This window comes from Labrus mixtus, chromosome 10 (assembly GCF_963584025.1).
Source record: "Labrus mixtus chromosome 10, fLabMix1.1, whole genome shotgun sequence".
In the NCBI taxonomy this organism is placed as follows: domain Eukaryota; kingdom Metazoa; phylum Chordata; class Actinopteri; order Labriformes; family Labridae; genus Labrus; species Labrus mixtus.
Window position 1 is genome coordinate 19,191,532 of NC_083621.1, and position 24,241 is coordinate 19,215,772.

Consider the following 24,241-nt stretch of genomic DNA (forward strand, 5'->3'; position numbering starts at 1 on the left):
ACGTTTCCATCGCAACAGCACCAACATACAGACACATACAGGCAGGTAGGGGGGGGGGGGGGGGGGGGAGGGGGGGGGGCACTGTGATGTCTCCATCATTTTCACAGTCAGGACTCACTTTACAGTTCATTGTGTTTCTCACCTGCTTTTCTACTCCGTGCTTTAACGTTAGCACAATACTGCTGTCACGTTCTTTTATGTATAAATTGATTAATGACTGGATTAAATCTCTTTAATGTTGCTGCTTCAAGCTCATACCGTCCTAATATTCTGTCAATTCAGAGTGCAGTATTTTTATTATACCCTCAGGCATTTCTAACAGTTCTATTGTACAAAGTCCTCGGTTGTTTTTCTCTTTGTGTGTTCGATGCACTTTGAAGACCTTGATAATGCACAACAGGACAATTAACACCCATAATAATTAACAATGTCCTGTCTCTCAGTAAACCTTTGTTACCTCATTTATTAACACATCACATATTTAGAGAGGTGTTGATTAAAGCAAATGGTCATTTTACGTGCTAAGTGCTCACAAGAAGAGCAAATGATCAAAACTAGATCAATATTACAAAATCATGAAGAGAAGATATTTTAATAAAACAAAACATAGTTTCAAATATCAGAGTAGTTTTTGTTTGTTTGTTTTGTTTTACAAAAAAAGGAAAGTAGTTTGCACAAAACTGACTAATTCATATTTTTCTGTGAAGATTTGTACATTATTTGTGACCCAAAAGAGAAAACATTACCGAACAATATGAGTCTAATGATGAAATATGTTTAAAGCTGCTGAAAAAGGAAACACAGTGAAAGAAACCTGTATTTTTTATATATTTCACATTGACTTATGTTTATGATCAGGATCTCCTTCTGCTGCATCATTCATCTTCCACTCTTCTTTATCTCTATATGTGTAATTTCCTCCTCTTTGTATAATTTCTGTTTTAATGTTTAATGCAGTTTTGTGGGTTTTTTTATCTTCCTGGAGTGCATGGTGATTGGACTTAGGTGTTATGTTGACAGCTTTACTCTTATCCACCTGGATCCATTGATCTTCAAATGTGTATGTCTTACCTGCTTTTCTATTTACTGTCCATCCATCAAGTTACCCTTCTTGCAACACTTCAAATGTAAAAACATATTTTCCCAGCTATTGTGTGTTGTTGTTGTTTTTTTCGAATAACCTTTCTTTCTTGTTATAATACATTACGCTGTATATTGATTAGAAATGTGCACTCACAAGGTGCTACTCGATGCTTTTTAAATTGATAATGAATTAAACGTGCAGGGAGCTAGTTGATGCACTGCTTGTTCAGAATCAGAAATACCCCTGGAATTAATAAAGTATTTCTGATTCAGATTTCTGATTCTGAACAAGCAGCATTTCGCCTTCCCGTCTGTTGTCACAATGTGAAACTGCAGAAAAACATAAAGGACGAATTCTGCAGAGGAAACAGCTGCAGCCACCAGTTAACAGTTCAATAAAAAAAACTCCCAAAAAGTCAATTTGAGGTTTTAGTATTACTATCCTTATCCTTTGCAGACTCATTTTAGGCTATAAAAAACGCGAGTCAGTTATTTCATCGTATCTGACACAGACTCATCCGTTATTTATTCATGTTTGTATTTATTTATCATTTCACGCAAATAAGAAAACATCCGTCAAAAACGTCATAACGTCGTGCAGCATGACGCAGGAGTGATAACTTCTGAATATTTATGTGAGATAAAAATGAGTAGCCTCTTATAGAAAGAGGCCTGTCACGGGATAAAACGCCATAACTTTAGGTCTCCTATTTTTTTTTTTTTTTGTATCTATGCTACTTCTGTCCTCTCACTCCGGACGACAAAATAACACATGAACAAAAGAAAAACTAGCTAACTAACTTAATGTAAACTGTCATATGTCTCGGTTAATGAAATGTACAGCCTTCTCTACACGTTCAGGTGCTGCAGAGAGAGAGAGCGGGACGGAGCTGCAGGCGGAGGCCGCAGGAGGAGCGGGGGACACCGGGGACCGAGCCGCTGCAGCAGCCGAGGATGAGCTCCGACCTGCGGAGGATTTTAAAGGTCATGCGGCCTCTCTCTGTGTCGTGTTTTTATTTTATTTAAACGGTCAGTGACTTCAACACTAAACACAGGTTATGTTTCTGTTCTAGCGAAATTATTATTTATTTATTGTGTGTGTAACCAAACGTCCTGTTTTAGTTAGACGAGGAACCGAATCAAGACATTGAAATCTCTTCAGATCGACGACAGCGTTTTTAATTGAATCAATTGATTTGTATTTGTTATATGAATATGTAATATGTATGTACGACGCTGTTTGTTTCATTTAATTGTATGTGTCTGCAGGCCGTTAGTGCTGAAAAAGTTGAAGATTTCTTCAGATAAATAATTAAAATATTCTTCTAGACAACCACTGGCCTCATAGTAATAATACGAATAAATGACAACAAATAGGCCTACATAATAATAATAATAATAATTGTAATAATAATTGCAAGAACAACTACAAAAACAATATCTAATCAACTGTAAATGGGAGAAAACCATTTCATTTTAAATTCCCCTTCAACAACATATCTCATGAATGTAGATGATATCATTTTTAATTGGAACATAAAGCTCTAATTTGCTGAACTATAAAAAAAAGTTTTTGTTTAAGGAAAAAAAACACATTTCACTTTTTCTTTTTTGCTTTCTCCTCCAAGGTCAAGTCCGTTTTTTCTTCCAAGAATCACATTAAACTTTTCTATCATTAGATATTCAGAGAATAAAACCCTCAGGTGCAGCAGCAGACACTTTTTTTATTTCACATTTCTTTTTTATTGATATTTTTTCCAAATCTGAACACAGGAAGTACAAAGCTTCTTGTCAGAGGAAACGAGTCGTACAGTTAGTGCATTCGATCCTAAAACGATGAAAAAATAGATCTGACTAAGAAGAAGAAGAAGAAGTGCTACATAAGGAGAGGATGAGGTAAATCTGTCCGGAAGAAGAAGAAGAAACAAACAGATGAACAAATGCAGTGAGAGAAACAAACAAACAAACAAACAATCCACACATTATTATTATTATCAGCATTATTTACACAGCAGGTGCATAGAATACTTTTCAAATCCTTTTTTACATAAATACCTACTTTTCTGTTTCCAAAAGACAAAAAAAAAATAACTACCAGCTGAATAAAAGTCCAAACTGCTCTGAGATCAGCTGGTTTCTGATGCTGCTGCAGTGCCGCTGAGCAAACACACACACTCTGCTAAACCTCCTCAGTGAAAAACAACTATTACACACCTGCAGGGGGATTTATCTGGAGGTATTTAAAATATGTTTTTAAAGATCCTCAGTAGGAACCAATGGGCTTAGAGCCAGAGACAGAAAAGTCAGGAAGGATTTAAAGATGGACTCACTTAATGTTGCTTTGAGTCTGAAAGAAATCCCTCAACAGGAGTTATAAAAGGTATTTTTCACTGAGTGTTTCTTCCTGCAAACATCCCACAGAGGAGTAAAGGTTCCTCCCACAGAAAAATGAAGATTTTCACTTGTTAAAACTCAATCAGCTTCCTGCATTGTCTTTGAGCAGCAGCTGCTCTTACTGAACGGTTTTTATAGAAAACTTTCAGGAAATGTAAATGAGAAGTGTTTCCACCTTAAATTACCCTCTGTTTCTTCTTCTTCCTCTGCAGCAGGAACCTTCTTTTCCTCTGTCAGACATGTGGAGCAGATTTCCCTGCGAGCCGGCGGCCGTCTGTTGCAGACAGACGCTCAGAAACCTTCAGCCGAGCAGATTCTCACTTTAACCGTCTCCTATTTTAAGACGCTGGCTTTCGTTTGGCACCAAAATCCACCGTCGAGTGTTCAGTCAACAGCTGTGACAGTGTTTGGACTCCTGTTTTGTTTTTGTTTTTGTTTTGTTTTTTGCCTCTCTGAAGCATCAACTCTCGTTGCAGTCCAACACCAAAGTGAAATGTTTTCTATTGTTTTAAATCACCTCCTTTGTGGCTGATCAGAGTTTTTGTCTTTTAATCTCTGCATGAGAGTTTCAACCTCCTCCGCGATGCCTTCAGTGACATCCATCAGTCCTTGGAAAAGGCAGCATCCATGTGTTATGTGTGTAATGTGTGTGTATGTGTGTATTCTATAAATAAGTGTGGGAACATTGGATGTAATGACTTCAAGTTGCAAAATATTTTCTCCAGTAGATTCCACCTGCAGCAATGAAACCAGCTGCAAATTCTGCAACATACAGTCCTCAATGAATCACAGTGTGCCCTCTAAAAGTTGTTCACTTTGTCACTGACAGTCTCAGAATCTTATTCTAAGTGTCTGACAACATTATAGAAAGGATCCCCACAGAGATAGAGCTTTTTGTTAAAGAGAAAATGTTTTTTTTTTCAAGAAACAACTCTTACATCACTCTCTTTAAAGACACCAGACTCCATTGACAAAAACAGAGATTGTACCACTGCTGCCTCAATCAGTCAATTGGCTTAAGTGTTTATTTTGGGTCAGTTTAACCTTTAACATGTGAAAATCACATAGTTATATGAGACAGACCAGAAACTAATATTTTTGGGCAAGTTTAAGTTATTGTTTTTTGTGAATGGAGTCTGGTAGCAGTCATTTTACCCTGCAGACAATGGGAGTCGCTTGTCTAACGCTGAAAACTGTATTTTTGTGTGTTACACAAATATTGTGTATCAAAGCCAAACAAACAAGCCACTGAAGACACCATAGTCTCACAAGAACTCAAATATATCTCGGCAGAGGTAGACCAGTGACTCCCAGGTTCTGCAGGTAACATCTACTGTTTTTGTCAATGGATTCTGGATTCAGCTCTTCTATGTCTTTAAGTTTTAGATATTTTTTTATTCTCCGTATATATTCTCCTATCCTATAGGGTTGAAATTGTTATAACATTTGGTTGTTTTATTTGTTTTGGACAGAGTTGTGTAACATTGAAAAATCAAATGTGGGCAAAAAAAGTTGGAAAGTTTGGAAAAAAAACTAATTTTATTTCCAAATTTGATGAGTGGCTAAAAATTTATTGAAATCAACGGCCTTGTTAGGGCCTTTTAGCACTAAGCCTTTTGGCTACGCTAGCTGAATTAGCTATCGTTAGTTTTAAGGTGTCTGAATGCAGCTTAAAAAATATTAAGAGATTTGACACCAACATTTGTGTCTGTCTGTTTGTGTGTGTTGCTGAGCCTGTTTATGTCTGTTTGTGGTGTGTGTGTGTGTGTGTGTTTGTGTTTATGTGTGTGCAGCAGTCTAGTCATCGCTGATGACGTCAACGTCCTCTCCTCCCGGCTGGTGCGTGGCTGCTCTCCAGCGGTTCACGTGCTGGCTGCCCTTCCTCTTCTGCTGAGCTTCAGGTGACTCTTCCTCCAACTTCTGACGCTTGTGCTTCGTCCTGCGGTTCTGGAACCACACCTTCACCTGCAACAGACAGACAGGTGTGTCTTAATACATGGCAGGTACATTTCATTCATAATAATCAAGGCCACACATAAAGCAGTGAAATGTATTAAAAGTACTTTATATGCAGGATTTGGGGTAGTTTTAAACTGGGCCTTATTTTTATCATGTTCTGGGTTCTTAATGATAAACAGGCGTTTTCAGTAGCCTGCAGTGAAACAGGCTTAAATAGCTGCAACAAAATCCTTCAAACAGAGCGCCCACTTTTGATGAACAGTCAACTCATTATAAGTCTTTAACCAAAAATCTCTTTGCCCCCAGACTCTACTGAAAAAAACAATAATTTTACATTGCAGAACAAAGGAGTTGCTGGTCTACTATATTGCCTTATCTGCTTAATTTCTCTGACTTGTGTTCGTTACACAAATATTGTTTTGGATCTAAACTAACTAACACAAAAGTCATATCACATTAAGTTAAAACAAGCCGATCGAGGCAACAGTTGACCGACAACTCTCATGTTGGGATTCTCAAAGGAAACAGTCATTAAATTTGGGGGCGGCAGTAGCTCAGTCTGTAGGGACTTGGGTTTGGAACCGGAGTGTAAACAGTGTAAACCCGAATTTCCCCTCGGGGATTGATAAAGAATATAAAAAAATATATGTATATTATAATAATAAAAATAATAATTCAGTCCTAAGTCACCAGACTGAATACAAAATGAATTCTACCTTACAGAATACATGAGTTGTTGTTCTACTCACTGCTTTATCCACTTAGTATATGAACTAACACAAAACACAAAAGTCAACAAATGACTCCTCCCACAATTTCCTGTCTCTCTCTTTCTCTGTCCTATCCAATGAAGGGGAAAATGGCCCAAAAATATAACAAAAGAAATATATATATTCTTTAAAAAAACAGGGGCCCAGATTCAAAAATACCTAAATTATTATATATGTATTAAATTATATTTGATGCTACTTTTAGTGGCGTAGATGATCTCATCCTTTAGAGCATACTTCCTCTTTTATTACTTTTCTCCTGTCAGCTCTGAAACATCATTTAGAACTATTAGTGCCTCTGTTTGGAAATCTTTGGAGAGTCAGGCAGGTACTTCTCCCTCTGACAGTAATAATCATAAATGTGTGAGAGCTGCACAATGATTTAATGTGTGTTTGCTGGTAAAACATGAATGTGACATGCAGCACTGTCGAAACACGTCCGCCTGTCTTGCAGGATTCAAACACAGAGATGACTAAGAGATCAAGTTGCTCAATCTGTCAGAGTGAACGGACCGTAAATCAGGAGTCAGAACGACACTGAAGCTGAAAAGTGTTCAGAGCTGCCAAAGGCCTCGGGAGACACTTTAATATCAGACGGTCTTCATGTGTGACGGAGCCGAGTGTAATTATGACAATGATGGAAGAAAAATCTGTCACTGTCACCTCCGCGCTGAGGAGTCACACAGAGAAACATGTAACTGCATTCTTTGACAAAATGAAAGAAAAGGATGAAGTTCAATCTTCAGTTTCCTTGAGCCCAAAGTGACATCTCTAAATTAATTTTTCTGTCAAACCAACCAACCAACAGTCCAAAACATATATTTACTCTAATGTAATGTCATCAAGAACAGAGAAAAACACAAATTTACAACTTTTATGCAGCTGGAACTGGTTTTTTTTCTGCATGAGAAACTACTTAAACCATTGTGACAATTAAAAAACAGTTGGGAGTAATTGACTTTTCAACAATATTCTTTGCAGATTTACATGCTAAACCTTTCAAACAAAAGTTCAGAAACTGTTTATGTTCTATTATTTATACATTAAACCATGCTATGAATTATTACACACATCACCACAAATGTATACTCAACAACTATACATCAGTAAATGTACTTTGTTAAATTCCCAGACTGCAATCCTTTGAAAAAGGACTAAAATATTTACACTGGGTCCAAAGTGAACTGTGAACACACGGATGATTGATCTGTGAACATCTGAGTCATTAAAGGAGCTTCATCATGATTTTATTCATTCTCTTTTTAAGTATACTTTAGGTTTTCATTCTTCTGTTTAAATCTTTAACGCGTTCAAATTGCAGCCATGTGGGGTCAGGATGCTTTAATAAAGGTGAAGCTAAAATAATACAAATCTTAAAGTAGTTATTAAATATGGACATTACCTGTAGAATTAAATGTTTGACAGATATCTGATAAACACTGCAGTGCACATAAATGCTGTAATCTACAGTGACTCACAAGTTTCAGATAACGCCAAAGGTGTAACTTCCACTTTGATTTGTTTCCACACTAGTAGCTACAACAGAACAGTACACAATGAAGAAATTAAGTTTAAAAAAAAAACAACATGCACCAACATGCTTTAAAACTCCTTGACTTACAGTATATGTTGCATCATGTGCATACTAACAGGAAAAGAGACACTGTGACCCTTAAAACTCACTAAATTGTTTTACAATGTATCATCTTGTGGCTGAGAGCTTTAATGTTTGTCTTCGCTTCCCCCCCGTGGGAACAGCTTCCCTCTGATTCAAACTTGATTACAAAGAAAGTATGAACCGAAAACATTCAAGTCAGCGTTGTGGTGATTCACGTAGTATCAGGCTCGTATCACTGTGGCGACCTGATGACAAACCCTTTCAATCACATTGAGAAAAAGAGCGTCGAGGAGCTGACTCAACACGACTCACCCCCTCATCCCCCTCCCCCACCTCCATCACTCCTCCAATTGTAAATCAACAGCAGCGACCGTGAACGCAGCACGACATCAGATCAGTTTAGAGATTATCCTGGGATACACGGAGGAGGAAGAAACATGATGGGCTGAACTCTGATCTGAAACTATGGTGTAGTAAAAAAAATGTTATCCTTTAATAAGTCTTCATTAATATATTCATATTTTCTTGAGGAATAATCCCATTAAGAATAAAATGAACATTCACTTGGATTCTCTTCTGTGTTCATTTTGCTGTTGTTGTATTTTTATTTATCTGATAATAACAGATCTCCTGTCTTCTCGTTCCATCACGCCTTCCTCCTCACCCTCAGTTTCCCATGATGCACTCCTCTTTTTTCCCCCCCGCCATAATGCCTACCTGAGTCTCGGTCAGACACAGCCCGCTGGCGAGCTGCTTTCTCTCAGCTCCGACCACGTAGTGATTTTTCTCAAAGGCTCGCTCCAGACGCAGCAGCTGCGAGGGGGAGAACGCCGTTCGGATGCGTTTGGGTTTCCTGGAGAACGGGCCGTGAAGAAGAAGGTTCTCTGGACTGCCGTCGTCACCTGAACACAAAAACGTAACACAACAGACACACAACATGATTTAATGAACACTTAAAGTCTTAAAGTGATATTTGACTTAAAAAGAATTGAATCATTTTGACCTCAGAGAACAAAAAGAGAAGTCCACAACACAAATATTTGAAGTTTTATATTCAGAAAAAAACAAATCACTGTAATGACTGTGCTCATACTTCCAGACACTTTGAACCCCAAGAAAAAAACAGATTAAATTACAATATTTTACAAGATTAACAAGATATCTGTGCGAATGAGGAATGGAAAAATAAATCAATTTGAAAAGAAACAGAAATATAAAATATTTGTATATAAAGAGAAAACAACCTCCAGAAACAACAAAAAAAAACTGTGACAAAGAGAAACCGAAGCACCGCCCCGACCCCGGGGTTTAATAAATACTAATATTAGAGATGTTGATTTGCCAGTTCAACAGAGAATAACATGTAATATAGATCATACATGCCAAACACATATTTTTTAAAAATATAAACATGTATTCATATATACCCATACTTAATGTGTGTTTATTGGGGAAGTGAAGTGTTCATATCATTAAAGACACAGGGGTTATTGGGAATAAATGATTTCAGGAGATCTTTCAGTGACTCAGCTGTATCTGTGTAAAAGAGTCTCACCAGCTGCATTCACTCCAGATGTGTATAACTGATGGAAACTGCAGCTGATTAATTGAAATATAACTACGTCCTGATTCAGGTTTGTAAAAAAAAAGTCTGATTTTGTCAATCTGTCCGATAGACTCATGACCTCTGTGCATGTTGGACTCGTATTGGATGACAGCAACGTTGATTAAACAGCAGATTCATTTGTGCATGGGGGCGTTTCTATTTCTAGGTGTTGTAGAACTCTTGTAACCAAAAAAAACCCAAAACACTGATTGTCTTTATCTCTTCCTGTCTCTCCCTCTATCCCGTCTCAAACCAAACACAGCGTCAGCAGAGGGCTGATGATTCTGGTTCTACCTGTTAAAAGGGAGGTTTTTTTCTTTCCACTGTTAGTTTACTAAATGTTGGTTCATGTCGGAGTCATGTCGGTTATTTGTAATTATCTTAACAAAAACTTGTGTCTAAACCTGCTCTTATGTAAAGTGTCTGCAGATAACATTTATTATGTATGTGCACTACACAAAAATAAAGATTGATTGATTGATTTAAATTTAAAAAAGGCCCAAAGATTAACCAAATCCTAGTCAGTGAGTTACGGTTTAAAACTCAAACTGGTCCTCACGGATGTGTATGTGTGGTGTGTGTTATCTGTGTTTGAATCAAACCGCAGACTAAACTGACTCAACGATTCTATGCCGCATCATCAAAATGTGATGTCATCCTTTTTTCTTTTTTTTTTAAAAGACAGTCTCAACAGGTAATAAGTTCTGTAATTCATGAAAATACAGATGTTAAAACATGACGGATATGTCCCGCACTATTAGGTTAAAAACATGCTAAATGAATGATAAACCTGAAATAAACAGATCATAAACTACATAATATATGTTTGATTAAACTTTACACTAACTAGCATTACATGTGCTGTGTCATCTTTTTGGATTTGACAGAACTTTAAAGAGTTGTCTTCATTTTCTACTGGCTCCACGTAGAGCTATTAATGAAGTTCATGAAGTCAGATGAGTTAAAACTCAAACTTACAATCAGAAGCTGTCCCAGTATCTGTTTCATTATTTTATCTCTTCTTGAGACAAAGTTGTATTTTGTTGTATAAATTTAGACATCGTACTTTTGGTTACGTGTCTCAAATATACGTGCACTCAAAGATGAAACAGTTCATCTATTATACCTTAAATCTGTCTCTGTTTTTAAATGATAATAAACTGGATTTATTATTTTTGGATGAACAAAATGAGTCATGATGCTTCTTAGCACTCTGCTATAAAATAATCTTCAATAAAAATAAAATAAATGATTTACTTTGAAAACATGCTTTTAATTCAGATGGATACATGATACCCTTTAATGTCATAAGTTTATTTAATGGTTGAAGTTATTCCACAGAATCAAGTCTGATAAGCTAATCACGTCGAGATTTAAAACGTGAAGTTAGTGAACCACAAAGTTCCACGTTAATGCTAATAATCACCTGAAACATCGGCTGCAGGTGTGTTTTTTTTTCTGTTGCGGTTGCTGTGATTTCCCTTCAGCGGTTTAGAGATGTGATATTTCACCGCTGACTTTGTCGCATGTTTAAAAAGCTGAATTTGTTTATCAGGCGTGATAGCGTGCGGTCGATCTGAGCAAGACGCTCGGTAAAAAACGGGCATTTTGCGTCTCTTTGTTCCCTCGCTTTTCAAACCCACATCAAACATCTGCTCGACTTTTCTGACTGTTTATTGAAATCTTACGTAAATCTTTCTTTATATATTTTACATAAAAACAAATCAATGCACACGTTCTGCAAGTTCTCGTCTGAAAGGAGCCGCCGTCACGCCGCACGCAAAAGAGTCGGTTTATTGTTGGCTTCGAGGTGGCGGGGTGGGACAATAATGGCGTGCAGAAAGCAGCGACGAGACACGCTCACGCCTTTTAGTCAACGTTAGCGCAGATTCAAAAATATATTCATATGCAAACTTCGAAGCCGAGCCGTGACTGATGGAGGTCATCAAACATCTCAGACGAGCTCGGATTGCAAATGTGACGGTTTATTTTTGTTGAATGACAAATTTTAAAAAACGATTCTGTAATGTAACAACAGCAGAGAGGTCAGAGGTCAGAGACCGTCTGCTGGGTCTGAATGTTCCTGCACAAAATCTGTGCAAAAGACTCAAAGAAATAAAAGCTTGGATGCAGGAAATGCTCAACTCAAACTAAGAAACCTTTTCAGAATAAATTCACAAATTTAGATGAGATTGTCAAAACTTTTGATACTTTTTCAATACCATGTTTTTAAACTTTACAATCTCTGTTATTTGAATGTTTGGTAGTATCAAGGAGCAGAGGCTTTACATAAACGACATCTATTTAAAAAAAAAAAACATGAGAAAAAGAAAATAATTAATCCATTTAAAATTGCAGGTAAACTCCTGCACAGTCTAAGTTACAAAACTGTTGGCAATGTTTCAGTACATAAACGTGAACAACGTATTTGTGCAATTATGACTGTACAGGAGTTTACCTGCAATTTTTAATAATGAAAATAATAAATTACCCAATATTGGATGCTAGGACTTCTATTTTTGTTGCCATGGTATTAAAACAAGTATCGATATTGTTAGAAATGTTTACTAGAATTATACTGAAGTTAAAAAATCGAGTAATTGATGCAACCCTAGATTTAAAAGCAGTGAAAGACAAATTTGTCCATCAAACATTTGACGGTTCAAACTGCCAGAGAAGACTTTTAGCTGCTCAGAGAAATCATAAAGTTGGTCTGCAGGATTAAACACCAAACAGACTTTGAAAGTTCTCCATCAGTCAGAAGATGTCAGGCCATGTGTTCATTAATCTTCTATTTGTACAACACACCGTTATTTACACAAACAACCTGAGTTATCAATATACTGAGACAGATTGATTCTGTTGCCCAAACTTGTGATAAAACTGAAGCTTTTGGTGCTTCACAACTCAGACTTCTAGTTTACCCAGGATGCAATACTGCATCCATTGCAACATATCAAATCTGCAGGTAATCAAGTCAGTGCATGTGCATACTTTTTGTCAAAGTCAGAGTTGACATGGGAGGTAGTGTAATGGTCTTTCTTATGTTATTAAAGTTTAAGTAAGGGCGCCGGTAGCAAAGTGGTTAGTGTGCGCTCTCCATGTACAGAAACTACAGTCCTCCAAGCAGCCCAGGTTTGAATCCGACCTGTGGCTCCTTTTCTGCATGTCATTCCCTACTCTCTCTCTCCTTGATTTTCAATTCAATCCACTGTCCTATCTCTACAATAAAATCTTTAAAAAAAAAAAAAAAAAGGTTAAAGGAGATTTGTTGTTACATTTTTGGGAAAACAAGTTTATTGTTTTTTTTTGTTTTTTTTTACAAACAACGTTTTGCAACTTACTTTTGAGACTTTTTTATTTCTTCGGGACATCAAGAAGATAGTGAACTTTGGCCAGAAACCCCTTATAGTTTATTATAAATTATTTAGACTTATTTATACTCGTTGTTGGTTTATGTCTGTGCAAAAAGCTTATATTTTGTTCTGCAATTACAAAACTATATCAAGACTGAACACAATATATTCAGCTGTGTTTTTACAAATCTACAGATGCAGGCTATCTTTGTTGCATGCAAATATTTGATGATTTAAAAAAAAAATGAAAATCTAGAAAAATCTGAATCCTTTTAGTTCTCTCCTGAAACTTCAGAGGATTCATGGAGACTTCAGACTGAGTGGAAACCCTCAGCCTCAACCTACAGCGATGCAGAGAAAATCTGCTGCTGTGCAAAAAGACTCTTCTCTCCGCCTCTGACCTGCACGTATTTCACCTCCTGTCTGAAGTCTGCATGAGTCTCTAATGACCTTCAGTTTAAAGGTGTTAAACCTTTTAACTGCAGCAGCTGACAGACTGGAGGCAGATAATAACAACATGCTGCAGAGTAATGACAGAAAACACTCCCCTCACACTGCTTACTACAACAACAACAACAACAACAACAACAACAACAAAAGCAAGAAGCAACAATAGAAACAGGTTCGTTGTCTGTTCCCTGAAGGAGCTGAAAAAACAACATTTAGATTTTCTCTTGAACTTTAAGAGCTGCAGAATCAGCTCCTGTGGTCAATAGAAACATGTTTGTTGTCTGGATGTTCAGGAGATGAAGTGAATTATTCTCTGCCCTCTTTTTCAGCCCTTTAAAATCTCAGTTTCTTACTTTCATTTGTTTATATTGGCATGAAAGCTTTCCCATATTACACAAAAAAAAGAAAATGTATTTGCATTTTAACTCAAATATAATAATAATCAAACGTTTTAACAAAAAATAAATATTCAGCATTCAACTCTTGTGTCAGATGTGTAGTGCGTTTGGAAACTTTGTGATCTTTTCTAGGATTTAAAGGTGAGTTCTAAAAGTTTTTTTTTTTTTTTTTAAATGAGTCTCTACAGATGGTACAGTTTTAAAGAGCAGAGAAGTTCAGTATTTAGCATTTAAAAAAAAAATACATTTCAGACCGGCTCAGACATCTGACCATCCAGTTTGAAACACATCAACGAAGACAACAACATGCTGTCCTAAGATCACAGGATTTATGGAGGAATATCCTACATCGCTCAGTCATGTTGGACAAATATTATCCAGATATAAATCTTTCTTTTCTGTGAATCAACTTAGAGCTGTGCACTCAACTTCTGTGAGTTGCACAGCTCGTATTCAGACAAACTTGAGGAGAGAAAAAGTTCCCTTGAAGTTGCAAAGCCTCTGAAAAGTTATGCAAACTCGTATACGTGTAATATTTGTCTCGTCCTTTCTTCATTTCAAAACATGATTAAAAACACAGAATACATCATCTAAGGCTGTGATCTTAAATCACATGAGCCCGGGCAAAAGCCATTTTAAAAGGTCAGAATTTGGTTGCAAAATTCTGAAGAAACAAACTCACTGCAGAGAACATATTTCCTGTCAGTCCTCACTGACAAACTGCTGCAGCTGCTACGATGACGGACGACTAAGAAGAAGAAAAAGACGAAGAAGAATGTAAACAGAAGCAGCTGATAAAAACAGAGCTTGTGAACTATGAGCTGTCAATCAAAGTGGTTGGTTTGGTATTCATGTATCTGTTGTTCATTTACAGTAGATGGACAGCAAATGCCAACAACTCTAACCCTCTTCTTCTACTGTCTCTTGAAAATCAAAAGCAACCCCTTTACCCTGTAAGTGTACAGACAGAACGACCGATAAACACTGACAGAAATGAATTCCAGATATTCCACAGAAGGACGATGGAAAGAGGAAGAGGAGGTCTGTCTTCCTCCTCTCATATTCAATCTCAAAAAAACAACGTAAAGGTAAATAAGATGAAAGGGAAAAAGAAAGGTTAAAAATGAAGGAAAGTGAAGAGATGAACCAAAGCAGGTGGAAGAACAAGATGAGGAAGAAAATAATTTTAAAACAGTTTTTTAAAAAAGGAGTTTAGAAAGAAAATTGAGATAAAAATCACAAACAAAAAAGGAAAAGATTGAATGTGATGGTGCCAGAAAAAAATCACACATAATAGCTGCAGAGAGAAAGCTTTGAATGTGTCGGAGAGAAGGAAGAAGAAAGAGGAGCGAAGAAGAAACAACAAAATCATAAAGGATTGCAGGAGGAGGTGAAGAAAAAGGAGGAAGAGAAGGAGGAGAAATGGAAGGTATAGAGTTGACAAATAACCCAAATGTTAAACATGCATTTACCTTTAAAACTCAATTGATATCGCTACCTGTTTGATACCATGGCAACAAAAGTCCTATATGCATCCTATATTAGGTTTTAAACACAAGACGTGCATGCAAACTCCTGCACCCTGTCGAAATTTTAGACAGGGTGCAGGTGTTTGCATGAAAATAATGATGGATTCATTTCTCTCATACACACCTGTTTCATGAATTAGATATCGTTTTTAAATGTTTCAGTACTTTTCGATATCATCGTAAAAAAAAACAGAGATGTATCGTTGACAAACAAGCAGGATCGAAAAAGGATCAAAAATGTTTGACAGCCTGAGGGGACGAAGAATGAGGCATTAGAAGAAGAAGGAGAAGGTTGTTGGCTCAGATGGCACATCAGGCTCTCCTGGCACTAAAACAAGTCCAGACCTGTCAGAGGGAGAGAGAGTTTCTGTTCTCCCTGTTAGTGGCAGGTTTTTTTCTTGCCACTGTTACTTTGCTTAATGTTGCTAAGTGCTGTGATCATGGTGGATTCATGTCAGGTCTTTGTAAACAATAATGTCTAGACCTACTCTTGTCTGAAGTGTCTGTAGATAGCATTTGTTATGAATTGGTGCTATACAAATAAAGATCGATTGATTAATAAATGTATATTTATCTTTGTATTTGTTTTTTTTAAAGAGGGAGATGACAGCTGTTACGTCACTCTCTTCAAAGACACCAGACTCCATTGATAAAAACAGTGATTTTACCCTAACAGAAAATGTTAGTTGCTGGTATACCTCTGCGTTGATTGGTTAGTTTGTTTGTGTTTTAGTGTTATGCTGGTTCAGAGTTAACCCTTTAACACGCCAAAGTCACACAATAACAAAGACCTACTAAGCAGTTGAGGCAGCGTCAGGCCACTATCTGCTGTTTTCTACTCGGGTAAAAACAGTCGTTTTGTCTATAAGGACTCTTGTGGCTTTGAGGCGCTAAAGACTGTTTCTGGTTACACATATGCAAAGACAGGGCCCATTGACCTGTGGTTGTAGAATAAGGAGTAATCAGGATCAAGGATAACTGAGTCCACTTCACCTTCACCTTCCTTCAGAGGAGGTTCAAACCACAACAACACTCTTAAAGGAGACATTTTTACAAAAGGAGGCCCCCAGAAGAAGGTGACAGAGATCTGAGCGGAGGCTGTCAGCTGCTTCCACAATAATGAATAAAAATGTGTCTGAGTGAGCGGAGGAGCAGCAGACTGTGAGAGGAGGAGGAGGAGTTATAGAATCACTTGTGTGGAAGAGTAAAGTGACAGGTAACTTATTTCTGTTTAAATTATCGCTGCTCTTCACATTGATCAGTTAGACCTTTAGTTACTATAGCACCAGATGTGGATTAATCCGCCGCAGAAAATAGTCCTGAACAAATGCACCACACCACAGAAATGTTACACAGATTTTTCAGAAATGTTAGGAGCAGCTGTTGAGGAGATAACTGAGCCACTTTTTCACATCAACAATTTATATTAGAAAAGGACAAAATAAAGATTTACAAATTTAAGAAGTTTCATCATCATGTTTTAGTGTGATTCTAAGACGAAAAATGTCAAAGATTTTCTGATTTCATTCCTCCCTCATGATATTAAACTGAATATTTTTAGGGCCGTGGGCAGTACAAAACAAACAAGGACTTCATTGTGGGCTTTTGGAAACACTGATCCAAAATTTCAAATACTTTCTGACGTTCTAGATAGATTGTAGATACATTTGATACATAAAACAAACAGTCAGTGAAGTGAGAAAAGATACTACATTACATCCACTCTTAAAGATTAAATTCTAGCTTCTCTTTGCAGAGTTTGTTTTTCATTCAACCGAAAGAGGAAATGTTTCCTGCAGGATTTAGATCATTTACACCTGTGTGATGATAAAGTTTGAATCCTGCAGATCTCAAACACAAGAGCTGGCTTTAATTATTTTAGTCACACATTTGATATGAACAGTAATTCAGTTTTCACAGATTTTTGTATTTTCCAAAAGCAGAACAAGTTGGTGTGGTTACAAGAATTATGGACGAGCACATTTAATTCATTTATAGCCAGAAAAAAATAAAGATGAAGTGAATTATTTTTAGATATTTTGGAGGCCATCTCTCCTGTAGAATACTTACAGTCACTCCTTGTTTCCTGTCTGATATGTTTTAAATATTTAAAGTATCCAAACTTGGTACTAATCCTAAAAGAGTTTCAAATCTCTTAAACTACAAACACACAAAAGCCAAATTTCCAACAGAGTCTGAGTGTTTTAACAGCTGTCACACAAAAGAGCTACAAGCCTTTAATCTGACACGTGAAGAGCTGTGTGTGTGTGTGTGTGTGTGTGTGTGTGTGTGTGTGTGTGTGTGTGTGTGTGTGTGTGTGTGTGTGTGTGTGTGTGTGTGTGTGTGTGTGTTAAACACTGACAGGTATCTACAGGTCTCCTGCTGAGGCGACGTGCAGCGATCACCCTCAAACAGCATGGGACCCTCTAACAACAACCCTGCGGCCTCTTCAGGGTCCACAGCCACAGGTTGACGAACTCACATGTTCTTTTACTAAATTTTGAATGCAATTTATTTCATAATTTATATTAATTTAAACACTTTGAGCCACACCTCATGTATTAAGTACCTAATAGATAAAGATGAATTATTACTGAAATGTGAAACAATGAAAATATATTGGAGATATATGTTTTTCTTTTTCAGCAACTTCTAAATCTATTTGTCATTAAAATGTACATTTTATCATTTTTGTAAAAAAGTGATGATGAAAACTATCCTGTTGCTTTTAACGGGTTGATACAGAGAAAAAAAATAAAAACCTTGTACTCCAGAAGAATATATGTCTAACAGTGAAAAGTTATTTTAATTATTTAAACTTAGGTCTGGACATTATTCCTCTTCATTTAACACTTTTACTACATTTGTGGGCTTTTATTTAGCCTATTAGAACATTTTATAAACAAAAACATCCACTGATTAATGTGCAAAAGAAATAAATCAAATCAGATTAATGGACAATAAAATGTATTGAAGCAGCAGATTTAATCCCTGATAAATGAAGCAAACGTGAAAGGGTTAAATCAGCTGATGATGACGTGACTGACAGGAAGATTCAACAATCAGTTTGTGTTGAGTCACCTTGTGTCAATAAAGTTTGTTTGAATTGAACTAAATCAGTTTTATTACTCGTGCACACTGACAGGTGAGTTAAGCTGCTCGATGACATCACAGTGTGAGGTCAAAGGTCATGAACGTTTTCACATCTTCAGCTACCATTAATACTAAAACAACACTGTAAAAAATAAACCGTCAAGAAAGTGTAAGGCAACCTGTAGTATTAAATTATTAAAAGTAAAAAAAAAATATATATATATATATATATATATATATATATATATAGATGTATTGTTGTTTATTCTGCCTTCTGATTATTAGGAGTAATCATAATAGAAAAGTAGATTTTTATGTTGGAGTTGTTTTAGGTGGAGCTCATTTTAACTATATATATATTTTATGGGACTGCAATTAAAAAATATTTAGTTCACTGAATTAATCAACAAATGATTTCCTCTATTATTAGATTGAGTTTTTTTTAGTGACAATTACTCAAAAGGAAAAGCTGAAAAATATCAAGCATGCATCAACAATGCGACATTTCTTACAGGAAAGATCATTCAACAGATTTCATGAAGTGGCTGAATTATTTTCTGTCCATCAATAATTGGTTAGTCAATTAATTATTCACCTGCTCTTGTAGAGAAAGTTTGTGAATTATATCAAAGGCTGAATATGTTTTGTTTGAATGTCTTCATTTGTGGAGCTGTCAGTTACATTCAGAAGGAGAGTTACACGAAAACAAAACAAGCCAAGTAGTGTGTACTTCATATAAGTTCTGGAGCAAAAGGCACTCGGTTACTTTCCACCTTCTGATTATTTGTCACTGATCAGAATCATAAGAAAGACTTGCTATAAGAAAAAGCTGAGGTAAAAGAAGATCCACCTCTGGTCTCTCTTTCTTCTTCCTCTCTTAATAAAATGTCACCAAGTTCAGTTTTATCAAATAAGCTGGCGGTCTAATTTTAGTTTGACAGTTTTTTTCTATGTAAATATGAGGAGGAAATGTTTCAACTCTAATTTAAAGAGAAACGAAAAGGTTAACATATTCAGTCAAAAACTCATTAAGAAATATTTGAATGTGTTTTTTTAAACCAGTTTGTAATCATGTTTACATTTTATGTTTACTCATAATTATTTTGTTTTACATCTCTGCATATGGATTTTAATATGTGATATTTTAGTTTAGTTCTTATTCAATATATTTTTTTTTTATTTACTTTTCATAAATTGTTTGTTTGATTTGAGTCAGAGGATCTTCAGAGGATCAGAGGATACTCCTTCACGTGATAAAACTCATGTTATTGACAATCACTTTAAAAGAAGATCAAATAAATGCAATTCAAAACAATCTGATTGAAGACTTGATTTTCTTAATTTACGAGAGTAAAATTCATTTTTTATTTAATTCTTTATTTATTTTGGCCGTTTCATTTTACTGAGTTTTTTGCGGCGTCACATGGGCCTTGTCAAATTCTAAACAGAACGAAGTCTTAAGTATTTATTTGGTTTTCCTTTTTGTAGTGTCATTAAACAAATAGCCTACTGAAAGATTTGCGTAAACAACTTAAGATCGTCTTCAGGAGGGCGCGTGAGGTAAACAATTTTGTTGGCGCTGAATTTAATTAACAAACATTTTCTTATAAAAACATTCAGCTGATTGTTTTTTTTACGTCAAATCTCCTTTCGTGAAACCATCAGGTGTCTTGGATTTTAATCACCTTTACTCGTTTGGGGGAAAACGTGTTCCACCTCCTCTAATTAAATAGCAAGACCCGGATGTTATAGTCTATTATTGAGTCTCTCGGGTAAACTCACACTAAACAGATCAGACTCATTTAAATTTACACACATCGCGGCTTGATGCTAAACAGTATTTATTAATCATATTCTTTACTAATAATAAACTATAAAACACTCATCAGTCTGTGATGACCCCTCGAGTTTCAATAAAGTTTTAGTTCAGGCTACCTTTAGGCCTATTCATAAACACGAGAACACGAGTTTAATTTATCTATAGCATAATTATTCTATAATCTATAAAACAATTAACTTGAGAAGGGCATCTCATTTACTCATTACAGGTTCATAAACTCTGAAAACGAAGACAACCGGTCCAAACGCACATTTCACACGTTTCTTCTTAAATTAATCAAAACATTAAATGGGGGTTTGGTTGTTTCAACGAAGACGATCTGACACTCTCATAATGAAGAACAACAGATTGTTTCAAATTCACATCAGGTTTCTGTTTAAGTAGGCTGACACTGTGACTTCCTGTTTCTTCCTAAATTAATTGAAAAGTTAAATGGGGTTTGGTGGGTCTGAAACTCTACAACACACATCGTTCAGCCTCACATTAAATCATTCTTTAAATGATGATCTGACGTCGTGTTTCTGCTTACATTTACAGAAAGTTGAATGGGGATTGGTTGTTTGACAAAAAGATGATCTGATTGGTTCATGAGCTCGATATTCAGAGGAAAAATAAAAACACAAGATTCTTTGAAGTTCACACAGAGCAGCAGAAAACAGAGCTTTAACATTAAGGGCCCTAAACACTTTCCTTTATGCTACCAAGAATACTGCAGGATCTGACACAGGGTTAGATTCATATCTCTAAAGGTCAGAGGTCACTTCAACTGCTGCCTGGATAAAAACAAACCTGCATTTAAAAAAGGGAGATGTAGCCTAATGATGCAGGAAAATGTATAGTCTTCAAAATAAATCAAGACAAGATCCTAACATGATTTCTTATTTAAAATGACTCATTGACGAGGAGGGGGAGAGGGGGGAGGAGGAGGAGGGTGAAGGTGAGAGGGGTGAGAGGGGTGAGGTAATTATTTCCACAGAAAACGTGAGAAATTTTAATTAATCCGGATGAACTGAGAGAAACGATCCATAAAACACCCAATAAAAGAATACAATGTTTAAAAAAAAAAGTGTTGTTATATCGTCATGAAGAGGGAAAAAATACATCAGTTAGTGTCAAATATTTATTTATATATATATATATATATATATATATATATATTAGGCAATAGATTATTTATATTAGCCAAACGTTTATTTGAACTAAATAAAAGCTTCAGGGTGGAAACACTAAACTGAGCATCTCTCCTTCCTCTACGCAAACACAATTCATGTTTTTCAAATGCTGCAAAATCAAACAATCGATATTCACTCACTAGTCACTCTGTCAATGAGTCAGGCTGTAGTACAGATATTAAACACACCGCCAATTCTACCTCCATTACCTCACTCAGCATGACTAATAATTATTCAAACGTTTTGAGGGATTTCTGTGAGTTGCTATCTGGACATTTTAATTTAGGACAAAAGTCTCCGTTATAAGAAACAAATAGGTTGTAAAAACAGGTTTTTTTAAAAAAGGATAAGAAAATGAAGGCATTGCCAGAAGAAAAGTAAAGAAATACAAAGTGAAGTTGAATCATTTCTGGTGTAAATTATCTATTAATAATAATAAATCTCATTATTGTGATGCCATGTCTGATTCTTTTGGTACAAACACACTCAAAGACATGATGTTAAATTTACATCTGTAAAAAATAGGCCATAAAAAAACAAACTCATTAAATAGAAAGTTTCCAAAGTGCAAAAAAAAAAAATCTGAACGCACAATCGCAGATAATTCTTTAAGACTATAAAGCCAAAAACCACCGTTCCCCCCCAACCCTCACCCCTCTGCCTCCCTCCCTCCTTCCTTCCCGCGGCTCACCTTGGAAGCGGTGTCCCAGGTATCGTCCACGCAGCACCCACGGGTAAAAGCTGAGCGCCTCTCGGTGCTGCGGGCTGAAGAAGCTCTGCGGGGGGATCTGCAGCGGGTGCAACGGCAGCCCTCCGGGGCTCTGCCCGTGCGCTCCGGGCTCCTGGAGCACCATGTCCGGCCCGGCGGAGTACAGAGTCCTGCCGCTGCCCCCCTGGAAGCATGAGCCGAACACCCCGGCGGCTGCAGCGGCCGCAGGGTGCAGGGACTCCGGGAAGCGGAGCGCCGTGGGCCGGATGGGCTCGTCTCCGGAGCCACCGCTGTGGCCGAGCGCCTCCTTCCCAACCAGAGACTCGATGGTGAAGCATTTCTTGTTATTGCTGTGCTGGAACATTGTAAACACCTGAAGCTTTGAGGGGGAGGATGGATGAAAGTGAGAGCAAATCGGCGTCCTGTTAGTCCACTTTCCTCGGGCTCGGGGGGGCTCAGACTCCGGGCAGTCCCCAGAGATCCATAAGTCTCCAAAGAGTGTGTAAAAGCCGCACGCAGGTCCGGATCTGTGCACCTGAAGGTGGCTGAAGTTTCCCTCCTCTCACCTGAGTGCGGGGCGGTGTCTCTCCTGCCCGTGCAGGATCAATAAAACTCCCGTCACAGTGTCCTGTCAGTGGCAGTGTGGATCCTCGTAGCAGCGGCCGGGTTTGGAGCACTCTGCGGCGGGGTGCCAAGCTCTGATCAGTCGGTGTGTCCTTGCTCCTCCTGCCGCCGCATGCTGCTTGAAAAGCGGAGCTAGATAGTCTGTCAGAAAGCGGGCTGTGGAGGGTGATACCTGCCCTGCCCTCCCCGACAGAGGTGCGCTGAGCATGCGCAGAGGCGACCTTTCAGACAGCCATTTTGTTGATTGGTAGGAGGAAGAGGAGGAAGGATCTGAGTGATGATGACTGACAGTGATGAGGAGGTGAGTATGAAGTGTATGATTCAGAGAATGATGGTAATATAAGTCTAATGAGGTCTTGACAAAGACGACGTCACTAACGAGGGTTTAATCATTGGCCTAATGAGATGAGCTGGTAAAACATTTAATTTAATCTTGTTAGCAACTACACAATCATTCTTTCAAGGTTTGTAATATTCTTTTAAAAATGACGCTGCATTAATAGAGATCACAATTATGAAAGGCCTAATAAATACTTAGTAATTTTAAATACTTTTTTTTTTATTAAATGTTAGAAGTAGGCGTTCATTAAGAGCTTAGCTTTCTTATGAATGGAGAAGTTTGGTTCAAAACATGGCTGCACAAAGTTGCAAAATGCCCAGAGTCAGGTGTGAACTTTGTGACTTCTGTTGTAAAATTAGGAAGACGAGAGACACACCGTGCCAATTTAGTTCAAATGATTAGTTTGATTTAATACTGAAAAGTGAATACATGCTGCATCGTGTTTCCATCGCTGTTGACATTTTCAGCATAAAAACACACACTGTTAAATCACAAGCCTTCATCCCACCTGCATCGTGACAATACAATGTTTATTCAGGTAAAAAAAAAAAAAGTTTGAATTCAGTAATATGGAATTCAACTCTAACCTTCAGCGTAAAAGTTGTGGTACTCGTATCCTCTTACCGTCATGAGAAAAAGGTGTACCATGTTTTTTCTTTACGGTGTTACCCTGGCAACCAAAGCTGCCAAGTTTCTTACACAATGCAGGTTTTTTACAGTGCCAGTGGGAGTGTCAGGGTCAGGTGTGCCAACCCCCTCCATCATCACATGTGCTATAGCCCCTCAGGCCTGTTTCTTCCATTTTCCATCTCTACGTCTATTCCTCATGTATTTAACTTGTTTGTAGAAAGATTGAAATACCGGACGTGGATGCATTAATGAAGTGAGTTAAAGAAACCTAATTTAGAAGTTATGAATTTATTTCTTTAAGTTATTAAATAAGTTCTGAAATCTTGGGGAGCTGGTGGGGCGCTGGTTCGAATCCCACCTGTGGCTCCTTTTCCCGCATGTCATTCCCTACTCTCCCTCTCTCCCTGATTTCCGGATCTATCCACTGTCCTATCTCTCCATTGAGGGCACAAAAAGCCCAAAAATAAATATAAAAAAAAACTAAAAAAAAGTTCTGAAATATTTCCTTTTGTTTTTGTACATAAATAAAATCACCCACATCTGGATCTTGCGTTGTGCACGTAACATCTGTGCAACCACAACAGCCACATCTATTCACTTTATCACATGCAATAAAATGAACCCACACAAAGTGATTTAGAGCCTAAACAGAGCAATGAAATCAAGATGT

The 24,241-nt window shown here is 37.1% G+C and overlaps 1 protein-coding gene across 1 annotated transcript; it reads right to left on the bottom strand.

Annotated features, from left to right (window-relative positions):
* Positions 1-2,762: 2,762 nt before the first annotated feature.
* On the bottom strand, positions 2,763-22,762 carry emx3 (empty spiracles homeobox 3). The gene is made up of 3 exons (XM_061048594.1): positions 21,960-22,762; positions 8,542-8,726; positions 2,763-5,442 (listed from the first exon to the last, which is right to left on the bottom strand). Exons 1-3 carry the CDS (start codon positions 22,339-22,341, stop codon positions 5,275-5,277), a joined length of 735 nt encoding a protein of 244 aa, XP_060904577.1. The 5' UTR covers positions 22,342-22,762; the 3' UTR covers positions 2,763-5,274.
* Between the last annotated feature and the right edge of the window lie 1,479 nt (positions 22,763-24,241).